General features: G+C 36.0%; 1 protein-coding gene across 4 annotated transcripts in view; it reads right to left on the bottom strand.

Annotated features, from left to right (window-relative positions):
* The window catches only part of LOC108748894, a 144,404-nt gene that overhangs the window by 84,164 nt on the left and 34,023 nt on the right, over positions 1-26,217 (bottom strand). Inside the window, exons 2-3 of one of the 4 annotated variants that reach the window (XM_018487305.1) lie at positions 6,834-6,996; positions 5,629-5,928 (exon numbers count right to left, since the gene is read on the bottom strand). In XM_018487305.1, the coding sequence (XP_018342807.1) occupies positions 5,629-5,761 (133 nt within the window). In that variant the 5' untranslated portion in view covers positions 5,762-5,928; positions 6,834-6,996. Of the gene's footprint in view, positions 1-5,628; positions 6,805-6,833; positions 6,997-26,217 lie in introns of those variants that run through there. The other 3 variants (XM_018487304.1, XM_018487306.1, XM_018487303.1) reach the window with 3 other exon arrangements.

The following is a 26,217-nucleotide window of genomic DNA, read 5'->3' as shown; positions in this document are numbered from 1 at the left end:
TGTGGGGAAGGGGTGGACACCTCCTTCCACGCACACGACGAAACGTGCTCTTCCTCCTCGGAAAGCAAACAGACTCGCCCCTGTTTACTCGTCCAAGCAAACGTTTTCGCCTTCGTGCACTCCGCATACCCAACCTTCGCTTCGGGCCTCCTCAAACGCACGGTGCGAGATTGTCACGTTTTTTCCTCGCATTTTGACTTAAATCAATACGACGGATACGCATTTATAGCTCGCACAATGCCATATTTTCACAGCAATGTTGTTTGAGATCGGTAGATAAATATACAAGAAATCCCTATATTTTTTAAAATAATCGGATTTCTTGTAATCCGGTTATTTTTAAAATATTGGGATGTATTTGTACGGGGGGCACAAATGTTTACTATTTATCACGGAAGAAATAATGTCTGACACTACGCAATCGTAAAGAATATATTTCTAAGCAAACGTTTTTGCAATAAAATTATTTATCACCGTCATCCAAATTACTAATCATAATTACTTATAAAGTATATTTCATACATGATTAACCTGCCGTAGAAGTTACCCCATTATTATCATGTGTTGTTGAAACAAAACAAATTTGGTGCAAACACAAAGTAATTAATTCGCGTCGCGTAGCACGCTCTCGTTAATAAAGCAATGCAATAAAAACCGCGAGAGGATCGAAGTTTGGCTCGTGAACGAAATTGTTCTTCAAGACAGCAAGTAGTAACGACTGAGTTTGAGCGGCCGAATCCCGTATCGCTCGTGATAAGATTAAGTGGTCCGAAATGAGAAAGTAAAGATGGAGAAGAATGACAAAAGCTTTCTGTATGCCCTTTTTTGAGAATCGCTCGCAATTTTTAAAGACTGATCACGATACTCAAGTCGCGTTCGTTCAACTTGAATCTCACCGCGACTTTACGAGCGTAAATCTTTTTGCAATCTCCGACTTTGTTCGCCAAGTTGGAAACGCGCGCTTAAAAAAAGTTCTTTAGCCATTGTTTCTTTATCAAGAAATAACGCAGATAACGTAAAAAAATCGAACGAATCAAGAATCATCTCGAGCAAATGTAAGTATATGAAATTAGATCAAACCGATGTGACACAATGCTTCGTTTCTGGGCATCATGCTAAATCATTTTCGTCGTTTTCATGAAACAGTGTTATTGGATAATTTATTGATCCATGATATTGGCTTAGACGACATCAATCACCTATTGTTATAAAGACCAGTTCGTCATAAATGACGAACGTAACATAATAACGGTGCATGAAAGGAATATAATTACTGCTATGCTACAATGGAAGTATGATCCTTTTGAAGTTCGAATAATGAGACAAGGTGCGCGTAACTGGTAGCATGTTGCGTGTATTCTCGTGTGTGAGTAATACGTGAATTAAATACGCATGTCTGATTCACAATGCAGTCTTCGTGAATCTATACACACTGTAATACGCAAGATACCGCGCCACTGATCCGTTTTTCTATGATGCGTCATCGAAATTCAAAGAATAAAGCGCATCAATTTACGCTTTATTCCTCTGCTCGTTTTCTGCGATAAATTCAAAAATAGATAAAAATAATAAAAGTAAATAAAATAATATAAATTCTATTTTCGGTCGAAGTGGATTTTGGTAGTTAATAATATCCATATACAAGTGCAAATACATTTTTCAGTTCTACAAAATACGCGTCGATTCAATTTGTTGGACTTGAAACGCAATCATAAATTGAAGCTAAAAGTAACATTATAAATCATAATAATCGTTAATAATGCTAATAAATCTTAAAACACCGTTAAAGAATTTATTGTAAAAAATATCACTTCAGTTAAGGTTTAAACCTGAAACTCCAAACTTTCTAGGACGTCTAACAATTTGACCACCATATCGAGATATTTTTTACAATAATTAATGAAAGAATGTCATTTTTCAAAGAGACGTGTACAAACAATTAATAAATGAAAATTAGGCTAATTATTAAACATCAAAATTTGCTTCGACTAAAAATAAATTTCTGTTATTTGATTTATTTTCATCAATTTAATTTTCATTCACATAAAAACAAGAAGTGTTCTGATGAATACCATAATAAAACTTTCTTTTTTTCAATTTCATTATGACATAACTTGTTTAATGATCAAGTTAAAAAATTTAACGCGGAAAGAAATGCTTTATGCAGAAAAAACTGGAAGAAGCTTCATTACTTTCATCAAGCATTATTGGTAACTTGGTATAAACCGGCGTACAGAGTTGCATGACAAATGACTTTCAACCCCATTTATGTCGACTTAATACGACGTGAGAGACTATCCATCTCCAATTTCTGCTTACAGTAGTTAGTCTTCTCAGTATCGCGCGCAATATTCACCGGAAGCATCAACTGGGTTTCAACCTTTTCACGTCACGAAAGTTGGAAGTTTCAACACCGGGAAACAGCAACTGCTCGGTATTCGGGTGTTAATTAATCGACATTTTAAGATAGATACTTGAGATAGATACCGATTCGAGAATCGCTCCCCTCTCACGTCTTCCATAAACCACCCCTCTTCCATCCATCCGTTCTCTTTTGTATGCAATTTCTCCTTCTCTTCCACCTCCACATCTTTCATCGCTTGATAGCAGCGCAAGTTATTACAACAATTCTCCATCTCTCTCGGGTACTCTTGTTACCCGCCGTTAATTAGAGTACAGTCTGCTACCGACGACAACTAACTGCAAAGGAGAGTCTTCAGCGGCGGCGATCCTATATTCCACCACTTCGTTTCCTCTTCGCTTAAACTCACTCCGAGTTCTCTCCCGCCTGATCCACCATCACTGGAGCACGATGTTTGCGGCTTGAATTATTCCAGCGAATCTACACGCAATCCTGGATCACGCTTTAAAGGATCCGCTTGTCTAGCCTAGTCGTTACCGCGACGACATCGCTTACGACGAAGTCAGGATCTAACTGGAGGGACCTTACTAAATGGACGGAGGACGCGTAACGATCTAGAAGATTGATGCGCCACAATGGCGCGTTATACGAGGTTCTCAGTTCTGTTACTACGGTATGTTATGCGTTGCTACTTCGGACTTTGAATAAAGCGACATTCCACTTGGCGAATGTGTATCACATTTGCATCGCCATGCTTATGTGTTGAATATATTTCTGCTAACTTGCTGCTCCTAACTTGTGTTTATTAACAGAAACTTGACATGATACAACACAGATTACTTTTGGATAAAAAATATAGCAGCCGAGTGCTTAATCTTCATTACAGAAATTAAACTAACTACATTCAAACAAAATTAAAATATTAGAATGTTAGAGTCTCTCTAAGCAGAGTATAACTTTAATTTTGGGTTGTAATTTTTAGAAATATCACTTGGTCGTTATGTTTCCTATTACAAATGTTAGCGAGTAAATCTCGGAAAGGCAAGGAAGGCGCAACTTTGCGACTTGTTCATTAAGACAAACAAGGTAAGAGACGTTGGAGTTGTAGAACGGTAGTGCTTAATTTCTCACGATGAAGTTCTAGTGATTAAGACTGCGATCAGACTTCGCGAAAGTTGCAAACTCAAGGACGCTCACCTTCTCATATCAGCTTATACGCGGCCTGTAACGGTAACCTTAGACATAACTGAAGAAAATTGAGTTACTTCGGGCACGTTTCAGATTGATTTCTAGCTAGCAAGGTCCTATATCTTTCTACGGAGCGAAGCGTGATTGGTTTTCAATCCGTTCTACGTGGATCGAATGATCATTCGGTAAAACTCTACTTGGGCTAAACCCTCTTGCAATATCGTTTTCTGGGTGTACGATAATTTGATCCTACTGTAGATACATTGTTACAGATTCCAGATCTCCACGTTTTTCTCTCGGGAGAGTACGTAGAATAAAATACTGTCTATCGACAACCCAACACAGTCGGTCGATCATTTTTATAACATATTTTATCATTTCGATTTTTAATATTACAGTATTTGTAACAATACAAAAAAATTTCTCAGATATTATCATTTTATGAGTAGATTTAAATAAATGCCATATTTTATGTCCAATATTATTTGCAAAAGTGTGACACGTATAATACTATATTTCGACGATATTCCCGCATTGTGTATCGCGTTATATGAGTTTATGGACCGCACAATCTACTTATCATCGCAGCATCTGTGTGTATATGATACAATTTCATTAATACACAAAAGTTACGAGGTCGTAAAGTGAAATAGTTACAGATGGGTAGTAGCTATCGATTTAAACTTTCAACGGTGATAATTAACAGTAAAATATATATAAAACCATCCAGTCTAAATTATATAACGGACTATTCCTGTAATTCGATTATTGCAACGTCCATCAGGCAGAGTGACGGCATTAACGGATAAATGTCCCAGGTTATAAAAATTTAATGTCCGTCGAGATCTGAATACTCGTGAGATTGCTTTTCTCTTAAGCGAGTATTTTATGCATTTATCATCATTCCCGGTTTGACGCTCCCTGTTATGCGAGCAATAGATTAAATTTTGAACTAATTTTTCCAAAGAAATATCATTATAATCATTTCACGATTGCATTAATGAAACATATCTTCACAGCAACGTCTAATTTGCTCCAATATCATTATAAAATTTGGATTAAAATTTTCTTTCAAAGCATTTTAAAATATAAAGTACTAGTAATAACAATAAAGTAAATTAAATGCTTCAAGAAATATTTAATGTTCTATTTTATTATTCTGTCGATCTTGTTTATAGAAAACTTTAAGCCAATATTAATTAATTAAAGTAGATGTTATCATCTGTTATTTTCTTTTTTTTTTTAATTTTAAGGAATATTGTAACTTTTAACATTTCATTAATACCATAATAACACGCGTTTGAGGACTTCTATCCAACTTTAGATAGGTTCATTTCACTTTGATGTCTCTTTTCTCAATTGCCGTGCAGAAAGCTGATGCGCCATTAATTGTACTCGTTTGCGCGAACTTTCAGCCAGTCGTGGCTCGTTAATTGACACTATCAATCCTTCGTACAGGTTATCGTGAAGCATACTTTCGCGTTCGCCACTCGTCGTTTACGTTATAACCCTGATTGCCAAAGTTCGAATCGTTATAAAAGATTCGGAGAAATGCGAAAAAATAACGTTGCGCGATATTTCATCGTTTACTGCGTCACTTCTTTTCTTCCTTTTTCGCTTTCTGGGACGAATGAAAATATGTCGCGTAAAAAAGAGGAAACGCGTATGTGCTCGTTTTTGACATGTTTTTTCAGCTCAGTAACGAAGCGACGCGCGGTCCGAAGCATAATTTATCATAATGTATTATTATATGAAAATGAAGATTAGTGTACGTGACAACTGCAAATATCGCATGTTCGTACATTCCGCGGGTAAACCATGAGGAATGATAAATGACGTTAATAAGTCACATGCACAAGAAATTAGTGACACATTATTATATTTTTACTCTAACAAATTTAACATTTACTTTATATTTTATTACAGTCATTACATCAAAAATGTTGAGTACTTGAAATTATGATAATTATAACTAGAAAATATTAATCCAATTTTATCGTCCAAAACACGGTCCAATCTTCTTTCTGTCTCGCTATCATCGCTTTGCACTAATAGTAAAGAATAACAATTGTACTCACTGTATCCTCCTACGTAGATTGGCGTCCATGTTACTTGAGTATAGGCCAAGGGAGTTGCTGCGAATAACACGGCGCTGAACCATACCGCCCGACGTACCGCACTCATTTCACTAAAGGCCTCGATAGTCGTCATTTTTTCCTCACGTTTCAATCAGTTATCCGTCTCGACATCATCTTCTCCAACATACCTCCGCTGTACCTCCTCTCCGCTTTTATTCGCTACGCTCGTTTCCTTTTTTTCCTCTCTTTTTTTTCCGTCCGAATACGGGCGCCCAACAATACGTCACTGCCGTTGAATATCTACGCAATCGAACGAAACTCTCGATACCACCGTCGTTTTATCCCGCCGCATCTAATAGCTCGGTATTTTCATATCATTGCAATCCGAACATTGCCGCCCGACGGATAATAGCTCGAAGGAAATTACAAGAATACGCTGCTGCGTGATTTATACACGCATAATATTTATGTGCAATTCAATTAAAGTTCTCAAAAGAATGATTTAAAGAATTTCATTAAATCAAGTCTGTGTAATAGGAGCGAAGGATATTGACATGCGAATGGATTGCCGAGGGATGAAGATTCGATAGCGATATTAATTTTGAGAATCAAAGGTAGAGAAGATATCAAGATTTGTGCCATTGATTGAAAATAGAAAAGAGTGAAGCGTTTTTATTGGGCTCGCGAGAGTAATTAATCTTGCGGATTCTGGGTCATGGTCGAGTGCGAGACGATAGGACTGAGCTCGCGAGGCAGCGAAATTAATTAATTAAGCACGATCACGCGTCTCCGCTCTGGTTGATGCTCGACACGAATTGGTGCTTGACATACTCCGTTATATTACCATTGACGACAGATATGGAAATAGAATGGATTTAGAATAAAAGAGATAACGGCCGGTCGTTGTTTATCAGACACACTTTTTCCGCGTCATTGAGCGAAATAGCTTTACGTCACGTAAAATTTTGCACTCTCGCTGCCGTTATTCCTCTTCTCGGACAGAATCTTCATTTCTGCACGAGTCCTGATTTATGCACCCTATACTTCACGTTCCTTCTTCTCAGAACGTATTACTCCGTTCCTTCGGGTATAACATGAAGACACAATCATCGCTTTTACCGACGGCGATCGCGAGAGTAACGGCCTTTCTACTCCCGCTGCTCTTCTCTACTTTTTTACGCTCGTAACATGTGCGAGACCGTTACCACTATTTTCCGCCTTTTTTCTTCCTTTCGGATCCACCAGACGCCGGTTCTTTCTCACTCCCAAGCGGAATTAGACTCATGTAGACCCTTTACTCGTCTTCTTAAATTCTTCAATGACTTTGCCCAGATCAAAAAGCTTTTTTCCACCGATACGAAATCCCGTCTGCAACAAAATAGCGAAATATTTCATTAGAAGAGTTCCTTTGACGGATGATCATTAAGAGATGAAGCACAGACCAAGTCTCAAAGAACTCCTGTGGAAAATTCCAAGACTAAGGGAAACTATTGGAACCTATTTTCCGCAGATTTACACGACCGACAGAAGCGGCTTTTCTAAATTAAAGCATTTGTCAGATTTTTCACGTGGAATTTTTATTTGCACAATAAAAAATAAAAATTCAAAAATTCCACTCAAGGATTGCGTCCATAAAACTTGAATATTCAGTAATATTATTTACAAATAGAAAATCCTTTTAAATTAATTGATAAATCCTATTATATTGATATATTACATATAATAATAATAATAGCATATGTAAATATACTTGTATGTAAAATACAAATGTGCATATAGTATCGGTTGTTCGGAGAATTATATTTTTTATAATAATGCGTCATTTTATTCAATTACTTATTACTTATAAATATAATGTAACAAAATAAAATATAAAATTTTTAGAAGTAGATATCTATCGCAAAGATAGATAAATTGAGAATAAGAGAGAAAATGTCTTTAATGACTATTTAAAAACTTAACAAAATATGTTAATAGAATAGAAAACCACTTTTTTCTATTCATTAAATTTTATCGCTTATTTTATCTAATTTTTCTGAATATAAAACGTGAGAGCATGACGGACATAATAATTATCTTATACGGTTACTTTAATTTCCGTCACGTCTCAATCGGAATGAAATTCATATCGCGACGAGCGAGAAGAGACCGCATAGTTTCTAGGACTCGGCTGCGATGGCATTTGCATTTTCATCTGCTTGGAAATGTCGTCGATGTCTCGTTAGCGTATCTCCATCGAGGCGACGAGCGGTGCATAAGACGGAGGTCATGGTTGCCCCGTAATGTTTCACGAGGTCGCTATAGCGAGGACTTTGGAGGCCGAAGAGGATGACGACCCCATTATATGGTGACGCCAGCGGAAAGCAGAGGGAGAGAGTTGACAATTCAGTTGTATATAATGTGACAAGCCAAAGTTATCCCATCGTTTTGCCGCCAAGTGTTATTCACTCATCGCGTTATCTTTCGCCCGTTTTATCACGAACTTGTCCAGCAGTTATGAAAGCCACTCTGCGTTCTGCAAGGACGACCTTTATACATTACCTCATATAGCGCATCGGTGGACACGATCGGGTGCTTAGCTGCAGGAACTACCTGTTCTTCTCTCCCCTCCCCCACTTCTAGTCCTTACTATGCACTTATCGCTCGTCCGCCTTATTAGCTCGTGCTATCTTCTTAACTGCTCTTAACACTACTTTAACCGAGATTCCTGAACACTTTCCTGCACCGTAGCATTTTCCGGTCTACGATTACGTTCAAAGTAGAGAGCAACTTGCAACTTTCGCCGTCGCATCATTTCAGGATAAAGAAAGTAACTCTGTTAAGGACGTTTTTCTCAAGTGTATAAACTCAACTCGTGTAAATAACAGCATTTCATAGTCTTTCTTTTTCTTCATCCAACATTCATTTGTTTGGACAAAATTCTTTTCTCTCCTTTGTCTCTTATGTCTCTTTTTATATCATGTAGAAGTAAAAGAAGAGAAACGTTGGACAAATAACTACCTGTTTTCTTCCATCAAAATAGAAATAATTGCGTTAGAAAGTCTGATCAGATGCTGACTTTATCTACTAGAACATTTTTGTAGTACAATTGCAATGTTTATTACGTCTTTCTTGTCATGCTTTCAATTATTTTTTGCCGCTACCACGGATACAAATGATATTTTCATTCGTTAGATTAAAATGTATTTTAACAGCAATATATGTATATCTGATTCAAATTGTTCCGTCCGCAATAGTGGTTTTTAGTTATTCCATACCACTGAGAGATCTCGTATTCAACAGCCACCTCGTTTGATCGCCTCTTGCATACGATCCTCCAATTATAATTTGCCACCCCTGTCAGACACCTTCATCGTAACCGTGTCAAGTATTTCCCCTTCCAGAAGTGTTCGTTCCTTCCTTTTATTTTCCTTTCCTTTTTAAGCAATCTCCATTGAGAAGCAATTGCCGCTATAAACGGGTCTATCCGAAAGGTGCCAATGTAGTTAATTTAATCCAGATGCTGATTGGACACGCAGCCAGGGAAACAGTGATCGAAATAGAAGAAGATGTAACTGAACTCAGCATGAAAGAGCGAAAAAGAAAGCCGTAAGTGGCTTGTGATTGTGTCATGCAATTATGGCTAGTTCCGTTTGATAAAACCGACCTAACGGTAAAAGAGGGTTTCGGTGAAGGAGAATCAGCGGTTACCAGAATGTCAACGACACAAAGGTCGGGTCAGCTCTGTCTCTTTTTTTCCTCTTTCTCTCCCTTTCTATATCTCTTCCCGACCCAGCAATCTGCAATTTGCTTCCCGCTTGGAAATGTTTTCTATTCGAATTGTCTCCGTTTTCAGTTATTACGTTTCGCTATGTACACACACACACACACACACACACACACACACACACACACACACACACACATATAAGTAAATAGAAATAATGCTCATAATTATTATAATCGAGCATCTTTCGCACGTCGCCAACACAAGCAGTAATATTTAATGTCCATGCCAAGACTAAATGGCCAAGTTCTCCATAGGAAGATCAAATGTCCGAAGAGGCAAATAGCTACGAGTAAATAACATTTCTCGTTGCAAAGATAATTACTCGGGCCGCAGTTCGCACGAGTTCACGCCGTGTGTCTGGAGTTTGCCTCGTTTCCTCTCTCTCTCTCTCTCTCTCTCTCTCTCTCTCGCTCTCTTTCTCTATCTCTCTCCTTTCCTCACCCTTTGTCTAACCCTGTTTCTTGATGCCCCGGCAACTTCTCGTTTAGCACCGCCGCAAATTAGCCTGCAACCGCGTTTTCTGCGTCCATCTACAAGCGCTGCAGCGAGCGCGTACGCCGTTTTCGTTTCAAGGTGAAGCACATGTTCTTTGGCCGAGACTTAATTAAAGGAACGCTATCTCTTGTGGAGATATTAGCTCGCGCTGCCTGGTTTAATTTAATGCTCATTAAATGTTCATTTAATAAGGTGAAAAGAATTATGTAGGGCTCAATCATCTTTGACTTGAAAGGGTTACCAAAGCATAAATAATATATAATAGCTGTATGAAGTGTAGCTCCTTTCGCACAAGTATGCCTTTGATAGCACTAAATATTTCCAGCTATGCAAAATTTCGAATTAAACCAGAGAGACGCGAATAATAAATTTATAATTGAATATACGATATATTTGAAAAATTAGAAGAAAAATTTAAATGTTGTACCAATAATTCGTCATTCGCTATAATATATCTTGAGACAATAAAAACGTTAACTCTGACTAATAATTAGTCCACTGATTTCTGCTGTAAATGTGCACGGTTATTGAATGTACGACGATCCAACGTAATTATTAATCGAATTAGGCTTCAATTAAACGGAATATCGATTAATTACGCATCAGAATGTATCTTAACACGCTCCACAATCAAGGCCTTTAATTGTCTGTAGCTTTAGATGACTGTGCGCTTCGTAGTATAATTAATCATCTGACCATCCTGCCGATCAAACCACTCGAAGTGATCTTTCTTGTGAATCACTAGCTGTAAATTCGAAATTAACGAGCAAAGTCATTCGCGCGTCATACTAAGATTAACACGTATATAATGATACTGAGCAACAAAATAGTCATTGTTACGTAAAATTTTATTGCAAGATACGGAAGATAAAAATTAAATAGACACTAAATAAATTATGATCTAAATTATTGTATTTAATATTACTATGTGTGCTTACATAAATTTTCTATACACTTATAGTATAATAATTTTCCAAGTATTACACAATAGAAATTGTACGATAATTCGTTTGTAAATACTCATTTTATCGATATTCCATTAGTAAGTATTTGTTGAAATATGTAAAGTAGAAGCAGCCATGCTTGCGGCTTCGATTGTCGTTTGTTGTTACAGTTGGAAGATATATTCTTGGATAAGACTGCATGATAAAGATATATGCATCGAGCATTAATATTCAGGTCAGACCGAGCGTGAATTCTGTAGCGAATGTCGCACTATACTATAGTTCCACAAGCGCTTCTCAGGATGTACTCAAGTTGTATTCGCTGTTTCGCAGAAACACACATTAAACGTCGTTGATGCCTCTTATTTACGGATGTAATCACATCGTATTCAAACGTCAGTATTTCTTGGAACTGTTGTTATCGTCAGATAAATGTGTGCTTCCATGTAAAATTCTATAAATCTCTTTCGAGAAACTTTGAAAAGACCATATTTAAAATCAACCCAACCGTATTTTTAATTTCGTCATTATAAAAAATTTATTTAACCATTAAAAGTATTGATTAATAAATTTATCGTCTCTCTCTCTCCCTCTTTCTCTCTTGAATTCGTTTGCCTGATAACTTTTTCTTCTCCGTTCTAGAGAACACATCGACTGCACAATTATCACATCTCCATAATCAGTCAGGTTTCTAGCAGTGGTCCTATGTTTGCCAGCCGGAACACGGTGCATTTAGTTTCTAATGGAGCTTAGCGACTAAAGATAATGACACGTTCGTTCCGCAGCAGCGAGCAATCTCCGTCCGAAATGTCGCAGCACTGCCTCGTGCTAGTCCAAGCACCAGACAATATTTGTTTTTCACTTCAACAACTACGGCAAACGTAACGCCGCGTTGTTTGCAGAAGTAGAACTTCGAACTAGCTATCAAAAGGATAGGGAACGTCTCGTACATGTTTACCGAAGCGATGTTTATTCGTGAACAAGGTGTGTTATAATCGAATTTGTAAATTACTCGAAATTTGAAAAAAAGTTCCACGGTTAAATTTTTAAATAATATAAAATTATGCTTGATCAAACAAGAGCGAAGTATTACATAAGATATTTTTATGGAAGATATTTTTAAACGTAGCATAAAAACACATTCATGTTTTTTGAAATAATTCAATTAAAATATAAAGAAAAATAAATATCCTCTGGACATTTTTAAAAGTTCGTTATGAAACAGATATTTAACATTATTTTATGTTCCTCGTAGTTCTTATTATTTTCTTATTTTATGCAAATCTTTCTTTTCGGCACAACAATACACATTTCAGAGGAATCTGGAATATTGATAATTATTATCTATCTCGCGAGACTGCATCGCCAAGAACGTGATATTTTACAACGAATATAAGGAGAGAAAAATGCAATCTGCCTAGAGTCGTAGCAATATAGAAGGAGAATGGTTATACATATGTACATACAGTGAATGCAAAAAGTATTCGTACAAAAAAAGTATTTTTTAAAAAAACTATTTTTTAAGTAAATATTTTCCAGCAAGAAATGAGTCATCAAATTGATGTCAAATCAATATCAATACGATAATTTCAACACCAATTTGACGTCGGTTCGACATTTAATTGACGATCATTTCTTGCTGGGTAATTAACAATTTATTTATAAAGAATAAAATAGACTATGTTTCTTAAAATTATATATACTAAAAAGATATATATTAATTATAGAAAATATATCATCTGAAAAATAAACAAAAATTACAAATTCTATTGTTTGGATGCTCAAAAAGTATTTGTACAGTCGAGAAATTTAGCTTCTAAAATCAGAAATGCGAAGCTCATTTGTTTATATTAGAACAGAATATATTCATTGTATAAAATTGCTAATTAATGTTTATTTTTTTATAAATAAAACTTTTTTTATAAAAAATTTTCTTGTACGAATACTTTTTGCTCTCGCTGTATATATCCTGCGATTCTTCTCTCCGCTCCAATTCTTTGAATTCAAATTCTGAACGCAGCCGAATGCAAGAGAATAATAAATAAAATAATATATATTTTGTTGAACTCGCCATTCTTTCATATTTCTTCTTTATTTTAATATTATTGTTTTCTATATATTATCAACTGACGAAGTCGCTTCCAAATAAACATTAACTAACAATAACATAACATTAATGTTATAATTTCACATTCAACAATATAAATATAATACAATATATTGTATATTGCATTTTGTTGAATTAAATTGTAACATTAATATTATGTCAGTATTAGTTGAAGTTTATTGAATTGTCATCCATGTTAAAATAATATTAATGGCTAATTTCTTATTTATCGCACGCCCTGCATCTTTCATCAATCATTTTATATTTTTTACAATATTAGACGATCAAATAGATAATTTTTACTATTATAAGATAATACATTTTAAAAGAATAGTTGTATAAAATAAAATACATCGGAATAAACATTAAACGATATTATGATATTTTCTATGAATAATGTTTTCCTAAATATTCAATATACGTATGTATATTAATCTAAAAATGCCATCATCCTGATGGAAATTTTATACATTTTTTTTAAGTTACTGAATGATTATATTAACTCTGTGTAGTAACTAAGAAAAAAGTAAAACTATTTAGGATTTCAATTTAGATGTAATGCTTTGCCTGCAATTACTGTGCACAAAAGATGTGCAGAATCTGAATCTATTTATGAACAAAAGCAGAATATACAATAAATGGACTGTATAGTATTTTAACTAATAATAATCTATTAATAGATAATAGCTGAGCAAGTGTCTACACTGAAAAAAGTTTCTGATTAAAAATAAACAAATCAGAACTTTCTAGTTAAATTTATTAGAATTCTAGTTGAGATAACCGAAATTCTGGTTAATACAATATTTCTAATAAAATCTACTAAAATTCTTATTTTTACTAGAATATAATTATATCAATCAGAATTCTAATTATCTCAACTAGAATTCTAATAGATTTAACCAGAAAATTCTGATTCGTCCAATTTCCACCAAAATTACTATTTAATCCAACCAGACTGTTTTTCTCAGTATACGCAAATTGCACATATTTTTACTAGAAAAATTGCTTCACCCATTGAATAAAACTCTATCAAGTTCTTATTCATTTCCTACGCCATATTGTCATAACTAATGGGAAAACAGTATCTAGTAATACTAGATAATAATTGAATGGAAAACTGCACGTATTTCTATCAGGGCAATTTCGACTCTTATACATAAATCTCAGTTTCCTTTAATTGCACTTTGAGAGTCTCACTTTACAGATTTCACTATTTCAATATAAATTTCAAACTCTCAATAAAAAAAAACGCTTTGTACTTCCGTACGAAGATATTTCAACATTCGCTCTCGGATTTGCTCTCGGATACTTGATAGTGGATCTATGTTTTTTCCGGCGGTACAAACCGGTTACGCCGGGTATTGTTCCCCAAGCATGCATGACAAAGTTGCGGCATGCGTTCACTCGATGAGTACGCGTTGAAATCTACAAATGCATACATATCTATGGCTCGTAACCGTGCTCCCTCCTCTCTTTCCACACCCCAGGTCCTCATGCTCCACTTCCCGCACGTAGCCCCCGTTTTCGCGTATCCGTATCCGGGAAAAATATAGTTTTGGCCGTGTGCAAGTGCTTGGAGACGCGCCACCAAGATATACGATACCGACGCGATTTATCATCGTGACAATTTCGAACAGAGCACCCGTTTCGCAGCCACCGTTTTCCACCCTATTCCCCTTTGACCCCTCGGCATCTACTCGTTGTGCACGCGGCAGCTTTCGCCATCGCATCACAAACGCCCTCCTGAACACGCCGTTGCACCGTCTCGTTCGAGAACTGCGGCAAAAGTTGCTTATATGATTAATCGAGCCTTTCCTGCCGGCTGCTCTGTTTGTGTATATACGCGGAAACTCTTGCCGAAGGATTAAACTTCGTTTCCTTCGTGCCGCGGCAGATGGGCGAAAGCAATCACTCGTATGTGGTTTGGCACAGACACGTATCGATAACGGCGTAGTTTCGCGAGATATGTAGTAATGAAGCCTGATCTAAATCATTCAGTACAGACAGCTAATAGATCAGTTGAAGTCTAGAGGAGATCTATTGAAACAGGACAAGATGAATAATGACTATCGGCCGAGAGAAGACAATGCATCATGCAAATTCCAATTTTAATCAAGGAAGATTTTATCGCAGTTAAAAATCCATTATATACATTTTTTATAATTGCTAGTGTTAGCTAGCAATTAATTTGCATATACGGTCAAGTTATAAATTATTATAAATGTATTTTCAATACATCGAACAATTTTATCTTTTAATGTCAAATTACAAATTGAGTAGGTAGGTAAATGTATGACCGTTTAATATTTAAAATTCTAATATTATATTAATAAAAAGTAAATAATTTCTGTTAAACTTCCAGGTTAAAGCGTGAATGCAGCTGCAAGATAGCTTTGCAATCTGACAGCATGAATAGGCAAAAGCTACGTATCAGTATGAGCCTGGAGGATAGTCGTTGCTTTTAATAAACATCGCTTCGTTGCGCACAGTATAGATCTCAGTATCAGTTGCACCATGGGATTAATATACACGAGCCTCTTTTTCCTCGTTGCGAGTAATTTTTCAATTTAATTAAAGACGAGCGTGCTATAAATACGCAGAGAAAGGGCGAATTTCTATTGCATCGCCGCGTGGCAATATTCACTGCGAAATATTCACGCGCTTTATAAAAAAATATCTGACCGGTCACGAAAATAGGCGTAAATCTCCGCCGTGAATTTCGCATTCGTTTTCCTTTTGCTCGTGGCAGTATGAAGCACTATAGCGTCAGATCATTACCCCACCTTTTGTTCCGCCGCGTATATCAAATAAATGGGCAAGGATCGCGGGCGCGAAAGACTAGTAGCACAATGCGCCGGGTATCTACTATATTTTAGCCACTCCACTATCCGGGCATAACGTATTATATACGCGACAGTCGCGAATTTCAGCTGTCGTAAACCTTTTTCATAGCTGGCCGCGGCTTTGCACGCGGTTTCAACTGCGTTTCTCCGTACCACGTTTCAATGTTTCAATAAACCAGAACCGCAATCGCGTCTTCTTCGACGAATAATCGTAAAATCTAGTTGTGCAATCTAGCATCTAGATCTACAAAATTTGCGTGATTTTTCTCAAAGTATAAAAGATAATTGTCGCGATTAGGTAATCGAAGATAGGAGGGGGAAACGCGCTCATTCCCGACGATCTCTAAAATGTTATCGGTGAAACTAGTCTGTGTGATCTGATTTACGAAAAATCTGACTTGCGATCTAGAACACGGGTCACGTGAACAGACTTGGAAAGTAATCGTTTTTAAGTGCCGATAACGTCCGAGTGACATTACATATCTCCTAAAATCCGACAGAGTAAAGTTTATAATCCTAACGCGACGCCAAGGTAACACAATCGTATTGCCGACCGAAGGGAGTTCCCGGGATCAAAGTAATCCAAAGTCCCCGGTCCAAGTTTTTTCTAATTGACCAACGAGTCAGCCGCCCAGGCTAAGAACCGGAGGAGGTCACAGAACGCTGCGGCGACGGCTTAGGTGAAAGAACGAACGAGCGTTTTCCACGAGTTTCCCCGCGACGCTTTGTCGTCCGAAGAGCTCGTGGAATCTTCCAATTCGACTAAGAAACTCGAACGCCTCTGCAGCCAGTTTAATCGAATTCCACCGCGGAGCCAGGGACTCCGGTCCTTGCTTCCGATCTATATTCCGCTCGTGATCCATACACGTGCACGTACACGCGTCGGTGTGTACGTACGCGCGGTGTGACAACCTGGAAAAAGGATCGGATTCTCCTCCATTTGTTATCAGATCGATAACTTTGCTCGTCGCAAAAACGATAACGGCTCCGGGAAATCCCTTCCCGAAATTTCTCGAGAGACAACCCTTCGGTAAATACCTCCCTGCCGTTTTTCGTTAAAGCAATCGATATGAGTGTAGAGAGAAGCTGTCCCATTGTCCTAAGTACCTTAGTCATTAAAGTATTTGGAGTATCACTCTGCAAAAAGCTATAGTAAACTTTTAGTCGAGGTGAATGAAGTAATTGCACGAAAGTTACGAGTATTATTCTGCTATATCAAAATGATAAATTATACATACTAAGCAAAGTGCGGGTGCATAATGATGTCATCATAATTTCGGCTAGACTACAATATATTACAAGAGGGTTTCTCGTAGATTCAACTATTCGTGGGTAAAATAAAGAGAGGGATTGCATTATGTCAATACGCTGGGAGATAAGCATTTTGACGTCTAGACGAATATATATGTTCCGAGTATAGAATCCATTTCGAAGGAAAATATTACGTGCGGTCTGGTTACAGGTCTCTGGTGCGGCGATCGCCGTATCGAATATCGATTGACGGGAGAAAGCCCACGTAGGTTGTAAGGCAAGTTTCGTTAAAACGCATCTATAGTTACGGAAGATTCAGTTTGGAAGTTGCAGCGAACGCGGTAAATGTGTGCGTTAACTTTAGATGATCCTCCGGAAGTAAGCGAACGCGCGTTCAGTTATGAGTTAGGATGAAGAAACCAACCGCCTTCCGCTTGAGGATATTCTTTCGCCAAGTAAACTGAAGCAACGAGGAATCACTGACTCTCTAATTTCCGACAAAACTTGCTTTTGTTTCGACTCCGACTCCAAACGATGATTCGTGGTTCATCTTGAACCAGAATCTACATTAACTGCGTTTTCAATGTCTTCACTTTGATTTGTATTCAAGTTGAAAATTCACTTCTCTTATGCAGTTTCTTCAATCTTGAATTCATCTTCAGAGAACAAAACGTACCCGATTCGACGTAAGAAAAACGAGAAATCTCATTCCTACGGTGAGATTTATGTTCCTATATAAGCGTTCTTTGAAGACTTGCCAAGAATGTATATTGCGAGTGGAATATTCTTTCAATATATCCTACATTATGTTATCGCAGAAACTTATCGTGCAATAAAAAATTAAAAGCGCGTTCAAATCTCTTCATAAAACATAGAAAAGAAACAATATATGTATATTTAATAGAAAATCCTGACTAGAAATTCTGCTACAAATTCTTGCATTATTCAGAAACCCCATTTCACGATGTCGTGATTTATACGCCAGCAGAGTCGATATATTACTATCCATATTCGATCTAATCGTAAATTACAGCTCACAATGTTAACGGGAAATTTTTTTCCCGCTCGGCTAACGGCTTAGTTAATCACAGTATTTTCAAGATGGTGTGTTCTTCTTCATTAAGGTTCTTCGTTAAGGATCGCGCCCTGAAAGTTACTGCGTTTACTTTTGAAAACGTTGTTACCCGCCAACCAATTACTCGACCAATTACCAAGTTTCACAGTCTAGAAGTGATTGTTATAATTCGCATTTATCGCCGCTATTTATACTTGTCAAAAGTTCCCACTCGTCAGAAATTGGCGCGAATGCGTAAAGAATACTAATTAATTACAGAAGAACTGCTTTAACTTTATCGTTAATCATTTTCCACGGCGTCTTTTGCCGGCGAGAGAAAATGTTTCTTTATCCCGCTTTTTTCCTCCATTCACGTCATTTCCCTCCTATATAGTGCATCAGGAGTTAATCTACTTACACGGCACGGCAGTAATAAGCCAGACCGCATGCACGTGTCCCTCTCCGTTCTTTTGGTCGTCCCTTTCAGTTAACAGACTGACTGGCAAGTTACGCTAATAATATTAAACTACGTACATTCGGAAGTGAACGCTGTCAAGCTGATCACTCGTGTCTGGACCCTCTTCAGTTGGCTTTTTCATAGACCTGTTTCAAGCGAGTCGACGTTCTTGAGTGGAAAGCGGTTCTTGCAGATGGCAAATCAATACGGATATTCTACTTTCGCCATTAATGTCTCAAGCGATTACTTCCTTATACTCTTTGTAATTAATACACACTTCTTAATTAATGTTCTGCGTGATAATTTAATAAATAAATTAAAAAAAAAATCAAAACTATCATTAGAATCAATTGTGTTTTAAACGGAAATGTTTAAATACGAGAAAAATGAATTTTCACGAGATTGTAGAATTATTAACCGTGCTTGATTGGAGTTTGCTTTTACGCGTGTGTGTGCGCCATGCAAATATGGCATACAGACTTTCACGTACGTGCATCCCGCCTCTAACGAAATTGACTAGAGAGTCGGGCCAGAGTTATGGGGGCTGGTGCCAATAAAGTTAGGCTAGAAAGCGGAAAAGTTAAGCAGCTACACGTCAGGATATATTCTAATATGGAGAATTCAAAGATGTTAAAACTATAAAATAACGATTTATATAACATACACAGATAATTTTGAATTATCAAAGTATGATTGTTTCTAAGTTCAGTTTATTACTACTACTATTACTTTAATTATGTACTATCTAGTTAACAATTAAAGCGACTTTTTCTACAAATGTATAAAGAAACATACACCAAAAGAATTCTAGAAATAAAAATTAGCATTTTGTAGAGTTGAAAATGCTTTTATTAAAACTTCTGCATTATCTCGCAGAATGAATTTTTTGCATCAAGCGGATTTAAAACGATGAAATGGATTAAGAGATGCGTGCCAATTCCATACATTAAACTATGAAAAACATTTGATGTACATTTTAATATTGAGATGGAACGAAAGTTCGTAGCACTACTAACTTCAAAATTCAAGAAGCTTTAATTTCGTTAAAAAAGAGTAAAATTTAAATTTAAGAAAATTTAAGAAATTTTAAAGCTTGAAATCTCTATTTTCAAAGAGTCACTATGTTACTTTTAAATTTCTATGAGTTTGATAATTTTTACACACAGAAAACTATAAATTGGATAAAATTGGAAATTTTCTTCTCACTTATGGAGTACCTGTCACGTGCTTCAAAAAAACTTGCAAAAATTTTCAACTTTCTAATGTGAAAGCTTAAAGTTTAATTTCTTTACAAAATTGTTTTTTTTTAAATATTCTTTAGATGTTTTGCTACTGGGTTATAGCAGATTAAATAAAAAGAGCATTTTTTACTTTGATTGCTCCATTAAATATCATCGTAATTCGAAAAACAGATTCTTAAACCGAAATTAATTTGTTCTATCGACTAGTATATAATTATAATTGCCAAATTAAAAAAAAATATTTTTGAAGAACATATAGACCAGATATACAAGTACAGTAGCGCTACAAACTTTTATTCAAACTCAATACATAAGTTGTATATTATATTGTTTAAAATAATAATTTAATATTGTGAAGTGACGATATCATTGTTCAAAATATAAAAGTTAATTCGTTTAAACAAAATGTAATTGGTACGAAGATACATGTTAACAGGTGATCGTTATCTTCCGCAATATGATAATGTCACTCCTTTCGGTATACCTTCGGAGACGAACTTTAATTTCCCGTGTCGCGAATGAGCGCCAGGAACAATCATTCTATGAGAGGCAAAAAGGTGATATATCGCCCGCGCCTTCAGCGTCAGGGCGCACTCATGGATAAACTAATATCTTACTGACCGTTATCTGTTAATTACGGGTGCTTCTTGCGCTCGGCGGAGGATATCTCCGTTAAATTTCCACTGCACGTAGACGGCATACCGTGAGTATCAGCAAACATGTGTGGGTGTATATATGTGGACTGACTTGTGCTCGTTCCCCAGCTCGTATAGGACAATCCACGTATGTTAATTTATCTCTAGTGTGGTCCGGCGCCGTTCTGCTTCGCCCTACTACTCGAGCAATCCACTGGGGATTTCGAGATTCGAGCCGAGTTTCGGCGAGTAGCGTTTCGCTTATCCACGACAGCTAAGGCTTAAATTATGCGACGCGATACACGCGCGTTACGCCAGGCTGAGGAAAGCAATTAAACAATCGCTGCGAATTTGCAGGCGACAACGATAGCCGCGGTCTCATCGTTTCTGAACGGATGCACCGGATCGAGCAGACTACAGGCGACGGACTGGAAAGACTGCGTTTTGTATTGCGGATATGGAATTACATGCGCATAATTCGTCTCGTAATGGCGAAAGCGATTGTATTTCGCGTAAAAGCCTCTGCTCGCAGTATTGCGAAATTAATTGTGTTTACGTATTTTGAATATCTATAAAAAAAGAAAAGAAATACTATAACGGGTCTTCCAGATATAATATTATAACGTAATGAAAACACAAATATATAGAGTTTAAAAATAATGTTAACATTAATTCATATATTCGACATATAATAAAAAATGTACAATAAATATATTGCTGATACATTTTGCATTGTAAAGTCATTTGTTATATCTCTAAAATAATTAAGTAATTAAATAATTAATTTAATTAAATTAATAATTCATAATTTGATATTTAATAATTTAATTTAATTTAATCAAATTACTATTAAAAATTATTTATTAGCATTAATTTTTATTTTTAAGATTTTTTGGAGTATTAGTTATCTCTTTTTGTACATTTCTAAAAAAATTTGTTTTAATTGGATATTAAGTAGACTATATTGACTATCCATAATTGAAGTAATAGATAGCAAAAAAAAAAAACAAATTGAATTAAAATCAAATTTTATCCTTTTTTACATATTACGATTTCATAAGTTATTATTTAACTGACAATTTAGAATCTTGTTATTCTCCTTTAAGTAAGTAGAAGTACTCACATTACATTTGGGAATAAGGCATTGTGCCGAGCGCGATGTTACGTAAGCTCAAGGGCTTCCGAAAGCACGCTATTATCCACGCGAATGGCTATTGTTTCCCGATAATACAGTTGCGATTCGGTTCTGATAATCGTTCCTCCTCGAAAGTAGAACGACGTGCTTTTACCGCGGAGTCGTTCCCGCGCATTTAAGACTACATAAAATCTCGACACAACGCGCATTTACGAATCATCGACGCTTTTTTTTTTTCTTTCATCGTCGCCCGACGTGATGCTTGCTTTGCAACCGTTTTATTTTACGCGATGGTAAACGATAAAGCGTTTTGTCAGAGCATATTTGCTGACTTTGGCGAGTTTTCCCCAACATAAACGTACAATTGCTTCACGATCGACGTAGATAATCAATTTATGAAAACAACATAAATATATTTGTCTGTGAATTGTATTTTTCCGACGTGCAAATTGGAAACTACTTCGATTATAAATTCGATTTTTGCGCATATAATTTCAAAACAAACTTTACAGTAGTCCATCACTATTATGTGAACATTGCCGAGCTTATCGTGATACTTATAAACTTACAACGCACGTTATCCGCATTCGAGCGAAACTATAAGTAATCCGTAAATCCATAACAAACGAAACTCGACGCTAATAACGGGGAGTTAATACGACAAACAATGTAAAATTGCAATCAGAGTATACACAAGCAACGAGGCAAGTTTAAAAAAATAATAATAATTTCCATTAGCCTTTATCTCACGAAAAAAGTTATCCGAGGATTATTGGTAAATATTCACGTTTGTTACGAGCAGCTTCCATTGATCACCGTATTTCATTTTATGACGAAACGTTAATCCAACTTCTCGTTATTACGTCTCCACTATTCCCGCTCATCATCGGATGGATACATCGCGTTCTTCGTTAGGCATTAAGTTGCGTCTGGAATACGCGGCGATATTCAAATATACGGTGCTCCATTATAATGCAGTCGAACGCGTGTACGAGCATCGTAAATGGGTAGCCGGTGAGTCTTCAGCATACGGGAAATTGAGTGGTATCAGAAGGATCATAGGAAACACTGGCAGTCAATCTAAACGAAATGGCCGAAAGATATAACTCGTCTGTGGAAAGTTACGAATGCTTCGATTATCCGGTGCGAAGAATTACAGATAAACCGTCAAACTAAATTGATACGTGATTATTTTATTGTATTTTAGACAATATATCTCTACAATTTATGCACATTTATATATATGTATTATATATCTATGCAATTTTATAAAATCATATTTAAATTAAAAAATACATTCATCAGATACAGAATAAAATATTTTATAAATATAGTTGAACTTATAAATAAAGGTAAAATGCCTATAAACCACTTTTACGCTTTTACTATTTACAGTATAAATATAGATATGAATACAGATATAAATTTGAAGTAAATGTCGTTAAATGAATAATCATGGAACTCATTCTACCACATATCCTACCACGTAGTGAACGTATATGCTATTATGATTTTTATATACTTTTTTTGTATATAATATCAGAATGCCTCAATTTTGTACATGATATCGGACTGCTATTGTGTACGATGTATTTCCTAGTATGTGTTTTCTATATTTTTCTGTTATACAGTTCTGTGATGGAGCATCTGAGCTCGTGACATAAAATCTCCGAGGAGATGGGTAACTTTATCCTGTCTTCCTCGTAACTCGTATAACCTCGAATATTACATCTGACAAGGGCAAAATGGAAAAGACGAATATTTCTTTTGCTTCCTACTTTTATCACATGTCGCTCTTTTGGAACCTTTCAATGCTCTTCTTTTGCATTTCTTCTACTCACTAATACTTGGCCGGTATTACAGTTTCAGCATTCTTTGCGTATTATTCAAATCTTTCATGACATACATAGGAAGCTCATAAGAATTTCTTTTTCCTCTTTCAAAAATTTGTCCGTTTTGCCAAAATTCAATTTCCTTCTTTTACTACAGTACTCCGATTTATTGCAACATATTTACATTTTTTTACAATTATTATTTCCTCTAAATATCAATTCGAAATTTTGAGCATAGTATCCTCGGATACCTTCATCGAAACATTGTTGAAATAACATACTAAAACCAGAATGAAAAATTAAATTCGCTCTTTGTTATTACATAATTAAAATAGATTCTTTCTTGTTTTTTATATTTAATATTTTATTCATATTTTATGAAAAAATTTTTTTCATATTAATATAACAATTTGTTCCGTGTAATTATTCAAATGCACGACATTATTTTTAAATTTCAAATTTTTCTTTTAAAATAAATTACATTATAAAAATATTTTCTTTAAACGACTGTTGCTAAGCTTTTCTACAAGTTCTTAAGGTCCTTTTTTTCGATAGATTTTTTTCTGTGTACATCCACTCTATATATATATATTGTCGATATCAATCAATAACTTTCCTCGTCGTACTCTTTCCAGTCAGTTTCCGCTAAAAATAAAGTCAGCAACGAGACCCCTTAAGCTCCAAAACCGACGAGCCGATATCTCTCATCGATCTACGGACGAAACACGAGTAACTCACGACGGTCTTATTTACCGAATCACAGATTCGCGCGATCGTTCTTCCAAGTTGTCAGGTGGATCGAAAGTTTCAAAAGAAATATTTCTTCCCTCCCCAAGTGTGCTGCTGCTGCCGACCTCGCGGAGGAATTTACCCGGAAAACATTTCCTTCCACTTGAGGTGTTTCGTACCCTGCAAAAGTCCTACCCTGCGAATAGGAAGTTCCAGCACGTCGAGTAAATTATGGACCCTGAGTAGCGACACGCGTGATTCCCAGTTCGACCTGACGCGCGCGCAGGCGAGTATGCAGGGCGCCGAGGCCGAAGGAAACTGACCTGTGATGATAAACGAGCGGCCAGATCAACCGATCGTATAACTTCTCGCTCCTTCCTACAAAACGTTGTACTCTGTATCTATGCTACACCGAATCGAGAAGTGGTTCACGTCACCTGGTAATTTATTATTCGCGTGGGCGCAGTGAGTTTTTAGTTCCTGCCGATAAGACGTCGCTGCTGCTTAACATTCGTAAATTTATGCATCGCGGTACCAATTTTTGTACAAATTCAACGAAGGTACAGATAATTTCTCTTTAGATTTGTAAAGTAAATATTATTAATGTTTTTGCATTAATTATATATATATATATATATATATATATATATATGTATATGTTATATATCCAAGTCGAAATTTTGCTTCTACTTTGAACTTTAATTTTAAGACGTAAACTCTAAAGATTTATAATTAGGACACATGTGGACTTTAGAGATTTATAATAGGTTCTAATCTAATGAATTGAGCTCCTACATTGAACCTAAAAATGATAGTTATCGGAAAATTTTCTCTCTCTACTATTTTAGATTCAAAAGAAGTTTTCTAAATACAAGCTGTAGATTAAGTAATATTAAAAGAGGTCCTATTTGATTTTTTAAGTATCAAAACATGTTTATAAGTCTACTATTAAATAAGTCTATCTAAGTTTTAATTTAGATTGAAAGAGATTCAAAGTAGAACTAAAAGTTCGACTCGGATAAGATCTAATGTAGAATGTTTATTATTTGATGATAAACAACATCACACTAACAGACACAGATAATAAATTTATTCTTTCTTATATATAATTTTTATTATTTCTTGTTCTTCCTTTTTATAATTTTTGTTATTTTTGAATTCTGATATAAATGGACCAAGAATGAAAAGCAATTTGATAAGCAATAATTAAAAGAACCTTGAATTATTTTTATCGTAAAAGATGAACAGAAGATTTAAAAGAAATTCTTATTTACCCTAAAAAAGAGTAAGGATTTTTCTTACGCGTTTATTACGTTTTCTTTAAAGGTGTCACAGAATTGAGAAAAATACGATTACCAGAGGTAAGAAAAAGAAGATACATTTTATTTGCGAGGGACGATTCGTGATCTTTTCAGAAGTAAAAAAGTCGTCCGTGTGATTCGATCTTTTTCGATCCAATTTCACCTCCCTTAGTTCTATCAGTGTTATTTACCGCTTCTGTACTTTCTTTTTTGCTCTACATTAGAGAATCCGCAGTAAGACTGGCCGTAATGAAAGAAGGCGTCTTTCGAGGGCGAGAATACGGAAGTCGCTGCAACGGAAATGCAATATTTTCCTCTTGAGAGGTGCACCGAGTCGCGTCAATTCAACTGCGAGAACTCTCCGTGTATCTTCATTCGCCTCTTACGACAGACAACGGTCGTGATATATTCCGTAAGCTCGCTCAAGACTTTAAGATACGAGAGGGAGAAAATTAAATAGGACACGTAACAGGCTCCGCGATATTCTATATACCACTTCCCTCGGGCTATGTGACGCAAGAAGATTACGTCGAACCAACTCCGCGAGTTTATTTTGACGCATACGAACATTCACGCAGTTTCGGGACCGAAGCTGTGGTGTAACCCCCGCCTCGATTTTTTTTTGCAAGCAGCGCATTGTACTCGAGAATGCATTTCATGGGGCATACAAAACTCGTGGTCATGCGGCTACAGAAAGCTAAAGCTTTCGTTTATCCCTGCATTCAAACTAGATTTTGCAGTTTCGGAAAATAGACAGTTCGCGCATTCAATTTTCTATTATACCTATGTAAAGCGT

This window comes from Trachymyrmex septentrionalis, unplaced genomic scaffold (genome assembly GCF_001594115.1).
Source record: "Trachymyrmex septentrionalis isolate Tsep2-gDNA-1 unplaced genomic scaffold, Tsep1.0 scaffold25, whole genome shotgun sequence".
NCBI lineage: Eukaryota > Metazoa > Arthropoda > Insecta > Hymenoptera > Formicidae > Trachymyrmex > Trachymyrmex septentrionalis.
Note: the sequence above shows the minus strand (reverse complement) of the source record. Positions and strands in the feature narration are given on the sequence as shown.